General features: G+C 41.3%; 1 protein-coding gene across 2 annotated transcripts in view; it reads left to right on the top strand.

Annotated features, from left to right (window-relative positions):
• The window catches only part of IGF2BP2 (insulin like growth factor 2 mRNA binding protein 2), a 157,823-nt gene that overhangs the window by 130,635 nt on the left and 10,863 nt on the right, over positions 1 to 16,325 (top strand). Inside the window, exons 8-11 of one of the 2 annotated variants that reach the window (XM_030329468.2) lie at positions 1,999 to 2,121; positions 2,477 to 2,612; positions 4,907 to 5,035; positions 16,198 to 16,266. In XM_030329468.2, coding sequence (XP_030185328.1) covers positions 1,999 to 2,121; positions 2,477 to 2,612; positions 4,907 to 5,035; positions 16,198 to 16,266 — 457 coding nt within the window. The remainder of the gene's footprint in view (positions 1 to 1,998; positions 2,122 to 2,476; positions 2,613 to 4,906; positions 5,036 to 16,197; positions 16,267 to 16,325) is intronic. The other variant, XM_030329470.1, reaches the window with a different exon arrangement.

The raw sequence follows: 16,325 nt of genomic DNA, 5'->3' as shown, positions 1-16,325 counted from the left end.
ACAGCTCTATCCCCCCACTTTATTATTGATGTCACATATTACTCTTTATGTATTTTATACCCACTAACAGATTTATCTTTTTTGAAATGTTATTTAAATTCTATGCATCAGAATTCTTATAGTACAGGTTATATTCTATTTGTGTGTTTACTTTTACTAGAGAACCTGATACTTTCATATGGCTTTGTGTTGCTGTCTACTGTCCTTTTTTTCCATTAAAGGACTCCTTTTAGCATTTCTTATAGAGCAAGTGTAATAATAATGAACTCCCTTAGCTTTTGTTTATCTGGGAAAGTCTTATTTCTCCTTCATTTTCAAAGGACGCTTTTGCCAGTTACAGTATTCCTGGTTGATGTGTTTTTCTTTAAGCATTTTGAATATATCATCCCACTCCCGTCTGTCTTGCAAAGTTTCTGTTGAGAAAACTGCTAATAATCTTATGGAAACTCCCTTGTATGTGACTAATCACTTTTCTCTTGCTGCTTTCAGGATTCTCTCTTTGACTTTGGACACTTGAATTATAATATGTCTCAGCGTGGTTCTCTTGGGTTTTGTCCCAGTTAGAGTTCTTTGACCTTCTTGAATCTATGTGTCCATTTCTTTCCTGAGATTTGGAAAGTTTTCTGCCATCTTCAAATGAGCTCTCTGCCTTCTTTCCTCCTCCTGGGATTCACATAAGTATCCGTTAGCATGGCCCATAAGTCCCTTAGCCTTTCTTTGTGCTTTTGGGGGGCTTTTTTCATTCTTTTTCTTTTTCCTCCTTTAACTTCCTGATTTCAAATGACCAGTCTTCAAGTTTGATCAGTCTTTCTTCTGCCTGTCAAGTCTGCTTGTTGAACCTCTTTAATGAGTTTTTTTGATTTGGTTATTATATTTTTTAGTTCCATTATTTTTTTTATAGTTTTTTTCTTTGTTGATATTCTAATTTTTTCAGGCATAGTTTTCCTGATTTTGTTTAGTTGTCTGTCTGTGTTCTCATTGAGTGTCTTTCTGACAGTTATATAAATTCTTTGTCAGGTAGCTCATAGATCTGCATTTCTTTAGGGTTGTTTTCTGGAGTTAAATTTTGATCCTTTGATTAGGCCATGTTTCCCAGTTTCTTTGTATGTCCTTTAATATTTTGCTGGGATTTGAACATTTGAAAAAACAACCATCTCTCAGTCTTTGTGTACTGGTTTCATTCAGGGGAAGACCTTCACTTACCAGCCCTGCTTATGGTCTTAGGGATTCTCAAACCTTTTCTCATCTCTTTCTTCCCCTGGTTTCTGACTGTAGAACTGCAGCTCTAACATACTGCTCACCTCTGTTTTCAGTGCCTTCCAAAACTCTAGCACCAGTCTCCTAAGTGCTCCAAGTCAGCAAGACAGAAACCGACCCCTTGGTGGCTCCTAGATAAGACATATGTTGAATATATGGTCAAGTCTTTGGTTTCCATCCCAGGGGAGGATTCCTGATAAGAGATATTTCCTCCCATTTGCTCCTAGCTATGCTGCATAGAGGAAGGAGCATGTACAGGCACACCAAATGCTGTAAATTTTCCTACTCCTTTTGCTAGAATCCTTTCTTGGTGGCCAAGGTGCTATAGCTTCTCAGCTGATCTCTAGAATTCTCACAGAGGTGTTCTAGTCTCTCTGTTGTTAACTTGATGTCTCTGTGGGGTTAGGAGAACCTGTGGCTTCCTACTCTGCCATCTGGCTGGTGTTCTTCCTTGTGTTTTTTAAGAGCAAGGAAACCTTCCTAAAGTCCTATAACAGACTTCTCCTCTTACTTCCCTGGCTAGATTTGCCTCATGGCACCCACTTCCAATCAGTCTCAACAAGGGAATATAATTATTATGATTTGGCTTATGTTAATCAGAACTCATGTACTCTGGGATCACCATTTGATACCTAAACAAAATGGCTCCCATTTGTAAAGGGAACAAAAGTGGTTTAATAGCTATTAGGAGACGACCAATGTGCCCACCATAAGTGTTAAATTGTTGTTTGTCTCTTTTAGAGCCGAAGAGATTCCTCTGAAGATCTTGGCCCACAATGGCTTAGTTGGAAGACTTATTGGAAAAGAAGGCAGAAATTTGAAGAAAATTGAACATGAGACAGGGACCAAGATAACAATCTCATCGTAAGCCACCCATTCAGATTAATTGTGCCCAAAATGGAGAACTTGAGCATTTTGATATGCCCAACTCCTTCATCTGCTTTTCCTTAAAATGGGAACATAATTATAAATGATGTAAATATATCTAACACCATCAAAACAAATACATAAATAGTTACAGTCAGACATTTTCTACTATGGATATGAGCTAAGTCACCTCTAAGACGTGAGATCAGATGGCAAGTATTTGATACGACAGTGTGTGGTGAGGGAATCCAGTTTTCTCCCCACGTCCTCCACCAAGACTTGTTTGTGATCCTTCTGGGATTTTATTTTTCCTTTTGAAAAAAGGAAATCTCTCTTTTTTCCCGGTGGCCAGCTTGCAGGATTTGAGCATATACAACCCCGAAAGAACCATCACTGTGAAGGGCACAGTCGAGGCCTGTGCCAATGCAGAGGTAGAGATTATGAAGAAGCTCCGTGAGGCCTTTGAAAATGATATGCTGGCTGTTAATGTAAGTGCCAATGCTTTCTTCTCTACTGGTTTTCACATGTGTTTTCAGGCAGGACACAAGCCTCTCTAAGAATAGTTGTCATTCAGCTGGTGAGGAAGTGCCTTAGAATAGATCTGCAGAGTTATTCCTGCCTTCCTGGGGCAAGAGCATTAAAACAAGCAGGAAACCAACTAGTAAATTATGATAAATGCACTGGACAAAATAGTGTGAAGCTATTAAAATCTTAACTTTGAGGATTATAAAATGACGAATTACTTACGATATTAATTAAAAAGAGAAGATAGAAGTGTATTTAACTAGGGTTACAGTTATGTAAAATAGTATGGAGCAAAATGGAAGGCTACCTACAAAAATAAAAACAGCTGGTATATTAGGAAAGTGGGATTTTTTTCTACTTTACAAACTTTCTGTCATGTTGTCCTGTTACTTTTTAAATTTAAAAATGCTTCAAAAGTAAACTCTGATTTTCATCCCTGTCTTACTGATGTGCACTTCTGGATCACCCGGGAAATGTCAATCACCTTGGCTGTCCCTGATTGTTCCGGCAGATGTCTGGATTTGGGCTTGTCCTTCCTGTTACTGCTAACTGATTCTCACTTTACAATGGGGAGACACCAGTCTGACCTTCAGAAATCTTAAAATCTCGTCTGTCAGCAAAGCCCAAGCCCAACTCAGAGAGTCATTTGTTTCACTGTTTTTTATTATAATGATGTTCTGACATAAAAGAGGAAAGGATACTGCAATAAGTCATCATATGCCTATAGTCCATCTTCAGCGGTTATCAACTCATGGCCTGCTTTGTTTCACCTAAGCCTCCATGTGCTTTCCCAGCCTCCCTGAATGACCTGGAAGCAAATCCCAGACCTGGTGATGTTTCATAGAGGAGTAAATGTTGACAAAGAGTTACATAGGCTAAAGCCAGTGCCATCAGTGCACCTCTTTCTAAGGACCCTCCTGCTCAGGTCAGAACACTATCCCCTCCTCGCCCCAGCACCCCCTTAGCAGCCCACATCACATATGGGACATGATGAGTACAAGATCACATTGTCACCTTCTCCCCGTTTGTGTGTATTTGTCTGTGGAAATATCCTCAGATGACATCACTGTCTTCTTTTGGACTCTTGACATCATATGACGTCATCCAGAAAAGCTACAAAAGGGTCTGGGTGCTCTAAGTATCTCCACTTAGCGTATCGTTTAGATTCATTCATATCTGCACCAAAGTCACGCGTTGACAGATGATTAACAAAATTACTGGATCTTATATATCAAATGGGTAAAGGTTAAAGAACCCAGCTCTCCTATTCCAAACATCCTAAAAGCAGGCAAGTTAATGGGTGACCCTAGTCACAGATAAGAAAACAGAAAATGTTAGAGAACTGCTTAGTGTTTAGGGAGATGAAGGGGCAGGGTGGACACAGCCCAGATGACTGCATCCCTGTGCAGTTAATACCCACCCCCTGCCTAGGTGAGCATCCCCATGTTGAAATGTGAAATAAGTAAGCAAGTGAGATAATCACAACACTCACAACTAAATGGTGAAAAATTCAAAGTTGTGAACCATCCTGAACCTGAGAATGGAGTTTACGTGTGTTATAGTATCCTAGTGAAAGATCTGATCTTTCTCTGGATAGAGTTGGAAAAACATATTAACTCAATATTTTTTAAACATATTCATTCCACAAGTATTTATTGAGTACTTACTATGTACCAGGCACTGAGCACACAACACTGAGGAATATAGTCTCTGTCCATGAGGAAGTTATGATCTAAAAGGGAAGGGGCAACTACACAGGCAAGTCAAATACCATGTGATGAGATTTCAAATATTATTTGAAGGAAACACAGGAATGTTGGTGGGGGCACACAGAAAGGTCACTGGAGTGGAGACCTTTGGAGTGAGGAGACACCTAAGCTCAGGAAACCCACATGGCAAGTAGGACTTAGGTCAGGAGGAAGAGAAGCAGTTTCCCTGCATGATGGATAATGTGTGCAGAGGCCCAGAGGGAGAGAGGAGTGGGACTGGGCAGGGTGGGGATGGTGGTTAGCAGGAGAGAAGATATGGTGGCCTGGGTCCCCCAGAGGAGCGTTGTTGGCTGTGTTAAGATGTGTAGACACTCTCAGAGAAGCTTTGAAGGTCAGCTTGAGGTTTGGAGAGCCCACCCCAGCAGCAAGGGGGTCCGTGAGGCCAGGGCAGAGCTGATTAGGAGACCGGACAAAAGATGGAGGTTGACTCAGGCAAGCTGGGCCTCTCTGGTCTCCTCCCCTCATCTTTTCTCCATTTCTGTTCCCAGCAACAAGCCAATCTGATCCCGGGGTTGAACCTCAGCGCACTTGGCATCTTTTCAACAGGACTGTCCGTGCTGCCTCCACCAACAGGGCCCCGAGGAGCTCCCCCCGCTCCCCCTTACCACCCTTTCGCTGTAAGTAGCTCAGCACCCAGAGGTTTGCTCATGTTCTGGGCACCCCCAGGCAGCAGCGTTACTCTGCTATGTTGAATCAGAGCTAAAGCTTTAATTTGGAGGCTGTGCTCATAAGTGATTGTAGGATAAATCCAACATTTCTTAGGACTTCTTCCTAATGGACAGATAAATATTATTAAAAATCCTCTAAATACGTGCTCTGAAACATAGTATATGTCATACCTAGGAAAGAAACTACAGTGCTAGCAAATTCACTAACCAGAAGCCTATTATAAAAAAGGAAATTTGAATTTCTTAATTCAAATAAGAATCATGAGTATTGTTCATTTATTAAAATAATAGGGTACCTGGATGACTCTTGAATATATATATATGTACATATATATATATACACACATATATATATTACATATATTTCTTGCCTGTGTCTACAACTCAAATGCATCATATTTTATTAATAGACAGTTTTTAAAAGAAAATAATACACAATATTTGTTTCTAAACAGCACAATGCCTGGCATTTAGTAGGTTCTCAATAAGTATTTACTGAGTCCTAATTAACAACAAAAGAAGAAATGTGAATGTTCGCAAGTTTTCTAATTGTTGCTTCCATTTACAAGCATTATAGATCAATACATTATCAAATTGGGGTTCAGGATACTTGACAGCTTTTTTTTTTTCACTCCTAATTCTTCTGTATACATATTGCTTATTTTTTTAAGCAAACTTTCTTTCTCCAACGTTCATACTTTTTAGTGGGAAGAATTAGGTTGATGAACACTACCTTGGCCACTCTTTTCTTTTGAGAGGTGGTCTCTAGTGTAGGCATTGCAGCGTGAGCATTCCTAGTAGCTCTTTGGATTATTTGTAGAGAGGCTGAAACCACTGTGCTCTTCTGCCAAGAATATACACACATGAACTGGCACCCACATTTTTAGTCACAAGAATGTACACATTCTGCAGTCTTGTTTGTGTACAGATCTTCTGAGCCATTTCTAAATCTTCATACCATTTCTTTGCAGTTACATCCATTTTCTCTTAAACTAAAGGATGGGGCCCAGTATTGAGCCATGTGTGTGGAGATGAGAGCCGGGATAAGTGGGATCTGGGATGTGACAAGAAGGATTGTGGCAGCTGTGACAGTCATGTGTCTGCTCCAGGGACTTAGAACAGTGATGACAGGTGCCTGTCCCCAAGTCTTTGCTGTGAGATTTAACAATGACCAAGCTTGGGACATTTCAGTGGTGTTGAGACACATCTCCTTTTCTTAGGAGAAAGGCTGTGTCTACTGCCTACAGAAGATAACCTCAGAACTTGAGGTAAACAGTGGGGGAAAGGTATGTTAAAACAGGCCACTTCTAAAATTGGTAATCTGAGGGGGTGAGCAAACCCTTACTCTGAGATTTGGCACAAGGGCCAGACTCCCCCACCACTTATTTTTGTAAATAAAAAAAATTTTTTTTTATGTTTTATTTACTTTGGAGAGAGAGAGAGCACACACATGAGCAGGGTAGGGGCAGAGAGAAGGGGGGACAGAGGATCCAAAGCAGGCTCTGCACTGACAGCAGTGAGCCCAGTGCAGGTCTTGAACTCATGAACCGTGAGACTGTGAGCTGAACCAAAGTCGGACACTCAACCCACTGAGCCACCCAGGCACCCCTGTAAATAAAATTTTATTGGAATATAGCCATGACCCTTTGTTTATATATTGTCTATTTGCTTTTTTTGCTATGATGGTCTAGTTGAGTAGATGCAGTTAGAAACCTAAATTATATATTTGGCCCTTTACAGAAAGAGTTCACAGACCCTTGAAATAAAACCAGGGAGAAGCTCTCATGTGACAGCAGGATATTTTTTCTAAACTTGAAAATAAGGTTTGCCAGTTGGAAAGCTCCTTTTCATCTGAGATTTTCACTAAAACAATACAATAACCATTTTACTAAATAAAATACATAGTTCCTGTTCTTCGTCAAATAGATTTTACTTTCTTTATGAAGCTAAAAGCCATGTGGTTCTGATCTTGATCACATAGATCAAGATTAGATTCTAACCACAGCACATAGTTGCCCCAACTTTCTGTGACTCTCCTTCCCTGGGGCGGCTGTTGAAGTGCAGAGCCAGGGAATGGAGGTGGCCATCACTGCCTACCTATGCAGGACCTAGGACAGGTCCCCAAAGCCACACCTGCAGAGTGTGCATTGCAGGTTGATGGGCCCAGGCATCCTGAGGACAGAGTGGGGTGGGAGCGATAGGCATGTTTTAAATACTTCTATTATTTTCTTGTCATGTAGGCTTTCAGATTTTCAGAAACCTTGGGTATTTCTTTCCTTTTATGTATCACAAAACACCAGTACTTTTGCTCTTGGGATCCAAAGGTCAGGAAGTCTCTGTACCTCTATACATGGAGCTTACACGTGCCAAGGTTGGTCTCTAACCTCTTCAATTTTGAAAGCATATGTGTATGTATGAAAACTTACTATTCTCTGATTATAAAAGTAATATGTACATAGCATTTAAGAAGCAAATAATACAGGGGTGCCTGGGTGGCTCAGTCGGTTAAGCGTCCGACTTTGGCTCAGGTCATGATCTCGCGGTTTGTGAGTTCGAGCCCCGCGTCGGGCTCTGTGCTGACAGCTCAGAGCCTGGAGCCTGCTTTGGATTCTGTGTCTCCCCCTCTCTGCCCCTCTCCTGCTCATGCTCTCTCTCTGTCTCTCAAAAATAAATAAATGTTAAAATAAATTTAAAATAAAAAAAAATACAGAAATGTACAAAGTGCAAGTTTTTTCTCAATGTAGAAATAACCAGTGTTTGCACATATAAGTATGTGTACATATAATTTCTAAATGTTAAATACATGCTACATGTACCTAAAATATATATATTCAGAGGCATTCACTCTGCTGTGGAAATCCTTGTACGTTGGCTCTTTTATCCAGTTATTTCCTCAGAATAAATTCCTTGAAATAGAATTGCTGAGCCAAAGAATATATAAATTTTCTACATGATATATAATTATAAAATACGTAAATGTTGATACATAATACATAAATTTCAATACATGGAGGATGTATACTACTTTTCCCTCCCGCCAATGTGTGATACAGATTTTTTCTCCCATACTCTCATAACCCATGTGATTATCCCTTGCAGTCTGATACTTCATACCTTTCTTTTGTGGCTCAACAGTTTTTACTGGCCATTTTTTCCCCTCTAATGAATTGTCTTTCTATATCCTTCGCCCATCAGTCTTTTGAAAGGCAGTATAGGTTCTGGAACCAGACCACTTGCATTTGAATCTCTCTACTATCACTTGCTGTTTTCAACCTCGGACAAATGCCTTAACCTCTTTGCATCTCAGTGTCCCTGTCGATAAGATGGGGGTGGTAATTGTATATATCATGGTGTTGTTGTAAGGGTTTTTGAGTAAGTTAAAACCTGCACATAATTATTTCTGTGTAAAATTAGTGCTATTGTCATCATCTTTATTTTCCGTCTTTTTGTTACTGATTTGTAACAGCTGATTACATATTAAGGCCATTATCCACTTGTCATACTGTAAGTATTTTTCACCAGCTTGTTATTTCTCTTTGCTTTATTTGTCGTGTCTTGTGCCATAATAATTTTAAATATATTTTGGACAAACTGTTGTATGAAGTAAATCATAAACATGTCCCTTGGCCTGCCTTCTCTTACCCAAATTTTACCCAATAACCACTCCCCCAAAGTATAGCACCTTTATGTTTCCATTTTTCAAAAATGTTTTCTAAGCATATATACAATCATATTATTCAAAACTATAAGTGGAATCATGTCATACACACAGAATTACAAGGGTTTTGTTTTTGTTTCACTTATTATGGGCATTTTTTCACAATTAAACCTAATTCTCTTTAATGTCTACATAGTATACTATTGTATGAATTTACTATAATTTTTCTAACCAGCACACTATTTTTAGACATTTGAATTGTTTCCAGGTTTTCTCTACTACACGTAGGGTCAAAATGAATATCTTTTTCATAAGTCTTTGAGCAATGTGTATTATCCAAAAGTAAATTATCTAAGACTAGAATTATTGCATCAAAAGGTATATGCAATTTAAATTCTCACAGATTTCTCTTCACCAGAATTCATGTAGAAATTTTAAGAAGTAAGGTAGTTAAATCAGTGATGTTTTGTATTTTGGCCTTTGGTGTCATGCTAAAGAAAACATGTCCCATCCAACACTGTAAAGGTATTCTCCCATGTTTTCTTTTTTTTTTTTTTTTTTTTTTAATTTTTTTTTCAACGTTTTTTTATTTTTTTTGGGACAGAGAGAGACAGAGCATGAACGGGGGGGGGCAGAGAGAGGGAGACACAGAATCAGAAACAGGCTCCAGGCTTTGAGCCCAGCCCAGGGCCCGACGCGGGGCTCGAACTCACAGACCGCGAGATCGTGACCTGGCTGAAGTCGGACGCTTAACCGACTGCGCCACCCAGGCGCCCCTCTCCCATGTTTTCTTATAATAATTTTTAATTGTTGGATTTTGAGGATTGTTATTTGTATCTGTAATTCATAGGGAATTTATCTTGACTTAAACTTTGACAAAAAGATCTTTTTTTTTTTTTTTCCAGATGGATAGCCAGTTTTCCCCAAATCACTTCTTGAATAATGTACCATTTAATCACTTAGTTTGAAATTCCAGGTGTCGGGGCGCCTGGGTGGCGCAGTCGGTTAAGCGTCCGACTTCAGCCAGGTCACGATCTCGCGGTCCGTGAGTTCGAGCCCCGCGTCAGGCTCTGGGCTGATGGCTCGGAGCCTGGAGCCTGTTTCCGATTCTGTGTCTCCCTCTCTCTCTGCCCCTCCCCCGTTCATGCTCTGTCTCTCTCTGTCCCAAAAATAAATAAAAAATGTTGAAAAAAAAAAAAAGAAATTCCAGGTGTCTCATACACTAAATTCCCACTTAGTTATCTTCCTGGACTCTGCTCCATTCATCTCTTTGTCTATGCTATAATTACTGTAGTTGTATACTCTCTTCGACAGCTTTAACAGCAGGATTATTTTTTTTCCTAAAAGAATGAATTGGAGAGATGACCAAGTTTTAATATGCTTGGGAAAATTAAAGAATATGTAACTTTTCTGTTCCTTGAAGATTTTATCCATAAAACATCTGGGCCTACCACCTTTTGGAGAAAAATCATTTATAAACTTTTCAGTTTATTATAAATTATTGACTTGGTTTTATTGGTTTTTATTTGTCCATAAAGGTATTTGTTTCATCTAGCTTTCACATGTGTTGGCATAACATTGTACAAAATGGACTATTGCCTTTTAAGTCTCCCAACTTGTGTATTACTCTTTTGTAATTCCTAGCATCATATATTTGTGTTTTCTTTTTTTCCTTAACCACATTTGCCAGGGCTTTGTTTGTTTGTTTTTAATTTCTAAGTAGTTGATGGGTTCTTTTTTGTTATCTTGCAGTTCTTTTCTATACTTGGTATTCAGACAGTGTTATTGCAGCGTTTCTGATTTTTGTGACCTTACTCATGCATGGTCAGTTTTTTAATTCGTGGGCATTTGGAAGGATGCACCTTCTCTGACGGGCTCAAAGTTGTGTTTATAGCTATAAAAGCAAGCTTCTGATTGGTGGCTCATATCCTCTATCTGATTATTTTTATCTGTATGACTTATTATGGGAGGAGTTTGCTCTTCTCCCACCATGATTATGGTTTTGTCAGATTTTTTATTCTAATAAGTTTTATTTCATGTATTTTGGTCATAGCACTCTAGAAATAATCTGGAATTTTATTCCAAACTGTTCGGCTTCTTTTCCTAATGAATACACAGTCTCATAACCTGTGGTTTAGAATTAACTAAACTGTAACTGGTTACTTTGTCCACTGCAGATGGTTTCTTGTGCTCCATATCCTCTCATTTTTTGAGTTATTTGGGGGCTTTTTTGTTTGTTTGTCAGGAATGCTTCCTTATACAACTTTTTTCAGCAATTACACTTATGTAATATAAATTCTAAACCTTTCTAGATCTGAAAATGCCCTTCTTTTCTTTTCCCTTCACATGAATGAAAGTTCAACTGGGTGTCTAGAATTTCTAGAGTAATAGTTCCTCTACAACTCTGAAAACATTACTTTTAGTATTTTTTTTTCAGATAAATGTGCTACCAGCCTGATTTATTTTGTAGATTGCTTTTTTTTTCCTTCTGTCTGTAAGAGTTTTTTTGGTTTGTTTGTTTTGTTTGTTTTTGCCTTTTTTTAGTATTTGCCTTTACACTTGAGTTCAGAAATGTGAGTCTCTGCCCTTTGATCTGAAGATTCACGTTTTTCTTTGGTTCAGGAAAATCTTTTGCTTCTGTACTTCATGTTAGTATTACTTCTGCCTCCCACCCTCCCCCCATTTCATTTTGTCCTTCTGAAATTCCCACTTTATGGATTATAGCTCTTCTCCGTTCTCATATCCAGTTCCTTCTTTTTGTTTTGCATGGGTTAATCTTCTGATGCACTGATGGACTTTTTAGGAGTGTCTTTTCTGCTATTTATACAGCCTTTGTGGAGTTTTTCCTTTCCAAATCAATCTAGGTCTCTGATTGATCTTTTCTCATAGCAGTATACTTACAGATGAATGAAGTCAAATCAAATTTTTTTAAAAAGTTCTGTTTTCTGAATGAATTCACTTGGGCCATTTGTTTGCCTTGCTCGGCTTTGCTCCCTTCTTCCATGCTCCTGACTCTTCATACACATCTAATAATTTTAATTGTCCATTCGTATACTTAAACTCAACAGAAGGCATATTGGAATCCTTAGGGGAGTTTTTTCATAACATGCCATGGGCCCCACCTGAACCAGTGAATTCAGAATGTTCCATGTGGGGCAGCATTGGGGGTAGTAGTTGAGATCTTGGGCTGCAGAGTCAGATACAGATCTGTGCTCAAGTCTTGGCTTTGCCTCTTGCTAACTTAACAGTTTCTAGTTTTCCTCAGCTCCTGAGGTTGTCCCTTGAGAACACATAGAGGTGGATAAGCAGCCATTGTGGAGAGGCCTTTTGACAAGCTGGCGTAGAATGGTGTACCTTCTGAATCTTGGAGAGGCTCTGCCCACGACACTGACCCCTCTGGCCGAGTCCACTCCATCCCCCCAGGCCCATGCCCACATTCCTGGTTCCTAGGGAGAGCATCCACCATCTTTGCAATGTGGCATCAGTCTTTCTTCACAGTACAGCTGTTTCAGTATTTGAAATTTGTATGCCTGACACTTGCTCTGTCCACTGCTCATTTCCCAGCCCTCACTCTTCCCACCCCGTGATTTCTTCATGCTTCAGTTTGTCACCTAAATCATACATCGTGATTATGGTCATACATAGCAGTTTGGGACTAAAGACTCTGCAGTTCTTCCAGGAAAAGCAGGTCCAACTGTTTATAATTGCTTTTTAAATTTTTACTAATGCATTTGATATATACTCCTCTACCTACCCCTCCCCCCCCCCCAGCAGAGTGAAGCATAAAGGAAGAGCAGACACCATTTTCCCTCAAACTGAGAGTATAACACAAACCGGTGGATAATAATGACCACCCACCTTGCAGCCTCTGTTGGCAGGGGGTGGGGACACACTTGGCAGGGTCACCTTTACTGTAACACCCCTCCCCCACTCGCTAGTGTCATAATGCTTCTTAAATTCTTAAAGATAAAGGAGCTTTTTCACCGCCCCCTCATCTCTCTGGCATTGGAATTCTTATCTTGGGATGCAGCCTAAGACCAAAAAGAGCTCATGTGGTTCCTGGTGGCTTCTAAACCTTCAGATGGAGGGTCTGTGGGAGCAATACATGGGGAAGGAGGCGTCTAAAAAAATAGTAATTAAAAATAATAAATAAAAGAGCTTCTCCTTTGTAAAATAACTAGGGACTGTCAAACTGGGACAGTGAGACCAACTGCCGTGTTGGGTTGGGTGGGCTTCCTTGCCGACCTCCCCCTCCTTGGGCCCTTGGTTCATCAGATGGCTGCAACCTGTTTTCCCATTAAAGAGAACATTTATTCAAGTCATCAGCGGGTGATTTCTCTGACAGTTGTGATGAAGCGTGTTTTGAAAACCTTCCTCCAGTTGAGATTGTAGACTCCATCCATAGAAGGTTGGGAAATCGTGTGCTTTAAGCATACATTTCGTTATAAGTAAGTAGTCTTTTAACACTAACAATTCAGCACTACAGTACCCAATGATAGATCCTTCCACTCCTGTGACCCCACTCAGTGCCGCATAACGTCCTTCAGGGGCGTCCATGGTACTTCATAGGGTCAGATCCAAGTTCAGACCAAGGCCCACAAGCCCTGTGTGATCTCAGACTGCCTGCCCCCCATCGTTTGCAGCTTTTACCCTACCGGCCCCTTTTCTGTTTCTCCAAAGGCCAACCCCTGTCCTAGCTCAGCACCTCTAAGAATCTTGCTTACAATGTTTCCTTCCCCAGTGCCTTGTGTGCAGTTCCTTCTCCTCCATGGAGCCCAACTCAGAGGTCACCTCCTCAGAGAGTCTTCCTGGGCCGTTCCAGCTAAATTTGGCATCCCAACCCTAATCTCCACAGCTTTGTTTCCTCACGTTGTCCTGTTCGTTTCTTTCACAATACTTGTCTGTCTCCCCAATAGGACGTAAGTCCCATGGTAGCAGGGACCTTTTCTGTCTTAATAGCTGTGTCCCCAGCACCTAGAACAGTGCTTTGTATATGATAGGTGCTCAGATATCTTTTTCATAAATGAATGAACGAACGATTGAAGGAACCCTCACAACATATTAGAAGATCTAATTTCTAAAAGATCTAGATATTTTATTTCTAGATCTAGACATGATATTTTAATCCATTGTGGATGAGGCTCAGAAGAGTTGAATAAATTATTCCAGTTTGTATGGAGCTGATGATTCAGACTCAGGTCTTATGAGTATTCTGATTCCGAAAACCAACTTAACGTACATAAAGCCAGCACCTCTGCTAGAAACGAGCTCCTGACTGCCAAGTTTGGGATTCTTTCCCCACAAGTTTTCCCACTGTAGTAGCTCGTGAACACACAAGTTTTCCCACTGTAGTAGCTCGTGAACACAAGGAGGAGTGGGGAATTAGTCCTTTTTATACTTTTATAGCTAATTCTCTCTCCTAACCCAAGTGGTAGGTCTAAATTTGATACAGTGTTTATGTTGGGAGTATTCAAACCCAGAATAGGAGTCACACTGTGGCTGGTCTATTCTTGGTCTCATGTGAGTTTGTGGAGGAAAAGGCAAGTCACATTCAAAAGAATTATTGCTGCTCTGAGGCCTGAAAGAAAGGATGTCCTGCAAGAGGAAATGGAGGGGGAGCAAGGGGAAGCATCCTTTCCCCAAGGTAGAGCTTTGAGCAGAAAGCCACAGAAATTCTCCCCTCACCCTACATGGCTCAGGACAGGGACCTGCAGGAAGGGTCTGGAGCTGAACGCCCTTCAAGGAAGAAGCAGGACCAGGTAAGCCCTCTTCACTCAGCTTCCAGTCAGAAGTGGAAGGTGCCAAGGCAATGCTGGTCTCATAGCACCCTCTTGTGGATGTGAGGTGTCACTACAGCTTCCTTCCAAAACCTGAGAGCAAAGGCTTGCATCTACACAATAGTTCCTAAGCACAGCCCTCTGATCACCTAGGCACCTAGGGAAGCCCCTCCTGCAGTGTCCATGTCTCCTCTTTCCCGAGGCCAGAAGTCCACTCTCCAAGCTCAGAAAGGGAAACCCTTTCATTTGGTCCCTAGTGAGTTATAAGATGAAGTTGTGATATGGAACTCAAAGTCCATCTGGAGATCTGGGAGACTGAGAACACGATGGGATTTGTTCAAGGGCCCGCTGACAAACACTAGACCCCTGTAAGAAGCCTGGAGGTCATCTTGCAGGGCGGGTCCACAGACATTGACCCTGTGGTGCTCTGAGCCATTCTCCTCCTTTCCTGTAACAGGTGTGCCAGCATTTATGTGGCCTTATGCAAAGTGCAGTTAACTAGACTGTGGATTCTGTCAGTGTCCTGCCTGTACGAATGTATGATATCAGACCTATTTCTGTCTTGCAGGCCTGTTATGAGGATGAAGAGTTTGTGAATAAATTACCTACCACAGTGCCTTGTATATTAGATATTCAACAAAAAGCAGCTTTTTTTTTAAGTTCATTTATTTTTATTTTTTTATTTTTTGAATTTTTTAACATTTATTTTTGAGACAGAGACAGAGTGTGAGTGGGGGAGGGGCAGAGAGAGAGGGAGACACAGAATCCGAAGCAGGCTCCAGCCTTCAAGCTGTCAGCATAGAGCCCGACACGGGGCTCGAACCCACGAACCATGAGATCATGACCTGAGCTGAAGTCAGGTGCTTAACCGACTGAGCCACCCAGGCACCCCATAAGTTTATTTATTTTTGAAAGAGAGAGCAGGGGAGGGGCAGAGAGAGGGAGAGAGAGAGAATCTCAAGCAGTCTCTGCACGGTCAGCGTGGAGCTCGACGTAGGGCTCGAACACACAAACCGTGAGATCATGACGTAACCTGAGATTGAGAGTCAGTTGCTTAACCGACTGAGCCACCCAGGTGTCCCAAAAGCAGCTACTTTTTAAACGTTATTGTAATAGCTCTTTTGTTTTCTATTCACATTTGTCTTCCTATTCCCTCCCAGCCCTCCCTCACACTCACACATGATGTTATTTATTCACTCATTATCACTCCTCTCTCAGCCTCATTTTCAATCCCTCCATTCTCAATCTCTCCATTCCTTTCAAAACTCTCTGAGGGAGCTCACAGACCTGGCTTCCCAGGAGCACATTTGCTGGCCGTGAATAACTCTAGATTTTGTCCTACTGTCTCTGTGCCTTTTAATCCACAGTCCGTGGCTTCCCAGAAAATAGAAGCCACTGGGCCTGCCTGTCTGAGGGAGGGCAGGTTCAAAGAGTTACTCCCGTGGTGGTAAGTTCCCAGGGGCCTAAAGCATGGTGCAGCTTAACCGTGATAAACATTCAGCCAGGTATTCAGTGCTGCGGTGGGAGAAGTGGAGCAGAGATCTGAGCTGCCAGGGGCCAGATGGAGCCAGGTGACGGTACGCAGAGCCTGTGCTGTGTGCGGGAATCTTGCCTCCCTGAGTTTGGAGAATGTCCCTGTAGGCAGCCGCTGACCGACTATTTCTTTCATGCTGCAGACTCACTCCGGATACTTCTCCAGCTTGTACCCCCCTCACCAGTTTGGGCCGTTCCCGCATCACCACTCCGTAAGTGCCCCTCGGTTCAGCCCGTCGGCCACTTTTCCCTCTCCTTTGGCGGGTACCAC

Source organism: Lynx canadensis, chromosome C2 (assembly GCF_007474595.2).
Source record: "Lynx canadensis isolate LIC74 chromosome C2, mLynCan4.pri.v2, whole genome shotgun sequence".
NCBI classification, from domain to species: domain Eukaryota; kingdom Metazoa; phylum Chordata; class Mammalia; order Carnivora; family Felidae; genus Lynx; species Lynx canadensis.
The sequence above is the reverse complement of the archived record's forward strand: the minus strand, read 5'-3'. Positions and strand labels throughout refer to the sequence as shown.